Source organism: Marmota marmota, unplaced genomic scaffold, assembly GCF_001458135.2.
Source record: "Marmota marmota marmota unplaced genomic scaffold, marMar, whole genome shotgun sequence".
Classification (NCBI taxonomy): domain Eukaryota; kingdom Metazoa; phylum Chordata; class Mammalia; order Rodentia; family Sciuridae; genus Marmota; species Marmota marmota.
The window spans coordinates 61412947-61415304 of record NW_026000174.1 but is presented as its reverse complement, the minus strand read 5'-3'; the positions used below and the strand labels follow the sequence as shown (position 1 = coordinate 61415304).

Below are 2358 nucleotides of genomic sequence, written 5' to 3'. Positions count from 1 at the left end.
GCCCCCCCCCCCCTGTAAATCTCAAAGTACAAATTACTGGAACAAAGAAGTGTTTATTATACTTTCCAGTTTCAATTTCTTTATAATTCTGTTCCAATTTTTTTTTTCATGGCTGTAGAAGATCTAGTGATGCTCAGACAACCTTGATGGAGAACAGGACAGAAGTGACCCACTTCATCCTGCTGGGACTGACCAAGGACCCAGGTCTGCAGCTTCCCCTCTTTGTGACCTTCCTCCTCATCTACACTATCACTTTGGTTGGGAACCTGGGGATGATCCTATTGATCCTCTTGGACTCCCGTCTCCACACTCCCATGTACTTTTTCCTGGGTAACCTGTCCCTGGCAGACATCTGCTACTCTTCAGCTGTCACTCCCAGGGTCATGGCTGAACTCCTTCTAGGAATTGAAGTCATCTCCTACAATGCTTGTGCTGCTCAGCTGTTCTTTTTCACAGCCTTCGCTACTGTGGAAAATTACCTCTTGTCCTCAATGGCCTATGATCGTTATGCAGCAGTGTGTAAGCCCCTGCACTACACCACCACCATGACAACACGTGTGTGTGCATGTATTGTAACAGGCTGCTATGTCTGTGGATTCTTGAGTGCCTCCTTCTACACTGGAGACACTTTTAGTCTCACATTCTGTAAGTCCAATGTGGTCCACCATTTTTTCTGTGATATTCCAGCAGTCATGGCTCTCTCTTGCTCTGACAGACGTGTGAAAGAGCTGGTTCTCATTTATGTTGCCAGCTTTGTTATCCTTGTTGCTCTCTCAGTTATCTTAATATCCTACATATTGATTTTTATCACCATCCTGAAAATGCGCTCAGGTGCAGGACATAGGAAGGCTATGTCCACCTGTGCCTCCCACTTCACTGCAGTCTCTATTTTCTATGGGACCACCATCTTCATGTACTTACAGCCCAGCTCCAGTCACTCCATGGACACTGACAAGATTGTTTCTGTGTTCTACACTATGGTCATCCCCATGCTGAACCCTATGGTCTATAGTTTGAGGAACAAGGAGGTCAAGAGTGCATTCTCAAAGATTTTTTTGAAGGCAAAATAATCTTTTGAAATTAATTTATTTTAATTCATTCTTTTTAGCTACACATAACAGTAAAATTCATTTTGACATAATTATAAAAATATGAAATATAATTTGCTCTAATTCAATTCTCAGTATTTCCCCTTTCTTTTCTCTCTTCTTCTCTTCCCTCTGTCCTTTCTTCTACTTTACTGATCTTTCTGCTATTTACTTACGTGTTTTTTTTATCATTAGTGCCTGTGGATATACTTAAAAGTGAGATTTTCTGTGATATATTCGTATATGAACATAGGAAAGTTTGGTTAGATTCATTCTCTGTTCTTCTCTCATCCTATCCTGCTTCTCTTCTCCTTGAACCCCTTCCTTAATTCCACTAATCTTTCTTCTATATTAATGGAATCTCTACTTCCTTTTGGCTCCTCCCCCTTACTTTGGACTAGCTTTCACATATCAGAGACAGAGTTCTATCTGACTTTTGGAGTCTGGGTTTTTTCTCTTAGCATGATGGTCTTCAGTTCCATTCATTTACTGGCAAATGCCATAATTTAATTCTTTTTTTATTGCTGAGTAGTGCTCCCTTATGTATATATACCACATTTTCTTTATCCATTCATCTGTGCAAGAGCACCTAGGTGTGTTCCAATGCTATTGTAAATTGTGCTGCTGTAAACATTGAGTGCCATATCTCTATAATATTCTGATTTTAGATCTTTTGAATATACGCCAAGGATTGGGATAGCTGGATCATATGGTGTTTCCATTCTTAGTTTCTTGAGGAATCTCCATACTGCTTTATAGAGTGGTTACACTAATTTTCAGTCCTGTCAACAATGTCTGAGTGTGCCTTGTCCCCTACATCCTTTTTGAAGACAAAATAATCTTTATGATTTTGATTAAAATTTGTGGGATACACAAGATTTGAAACCATTCACCTCAGATCTTCTCCACATGCTGTGTCATACTTTAAGACCCACACTAAATCTAAGTTACTCAAGTAATTTACCTCTTAAAAAGTGTGTTGCCTAGAAAAAAGGAACATTATATCCAGAATCATAATATCTGAATGAGAATGTTTATGATTTCCTGCACTCTACTTGTCAAACCCTTATTAAAGATATTTATTATTATTAAATGTGACTGTATTGGTGGTGAATTTTATGCATTCTTTTGAATAGATTAAAGGATACACAGAGAGCCAGTAAGGCATTTTCTCTCTGTGTTTGTGGGGTTATTTCTGAAAGAGAATACAAGTTGAGGCAGTAGACTAAAGAAGATCGACCCCCATCAGTGTGGGAGGTCATCATCTGAT

General features: G+C 39.1%; 1 protein-coding gene across 1 annotated transcript; it reads left to right on the top strand.

Moving 5' to 3' along the window:
- The first annotated feature begins 146 nt into the window (after positions 1-146).
- On the top strand, positions 147-1070 carry LOC107135403 (olfactory receptor 5B3-like). The gene has a single exon (XM_015477279.1). It carries the CDS (start codon positions 147-149, stop codon positions 1068-1070), a length of 924 nt encoding a protein of 307 aa, XP_015332765.1.
- Positions 1071-2358: the final 1288 nt, after the last annotated feature.

What these genes read in the sequence shown, in the direction of transcription:
- LOC107135403 (XM_015477279.1), top strand. Translation starts at nt 147, where the DNA reads ATGGAGAACAGGACAGAAGTGACCCACTTCATCCTGCTGGGACTGACC.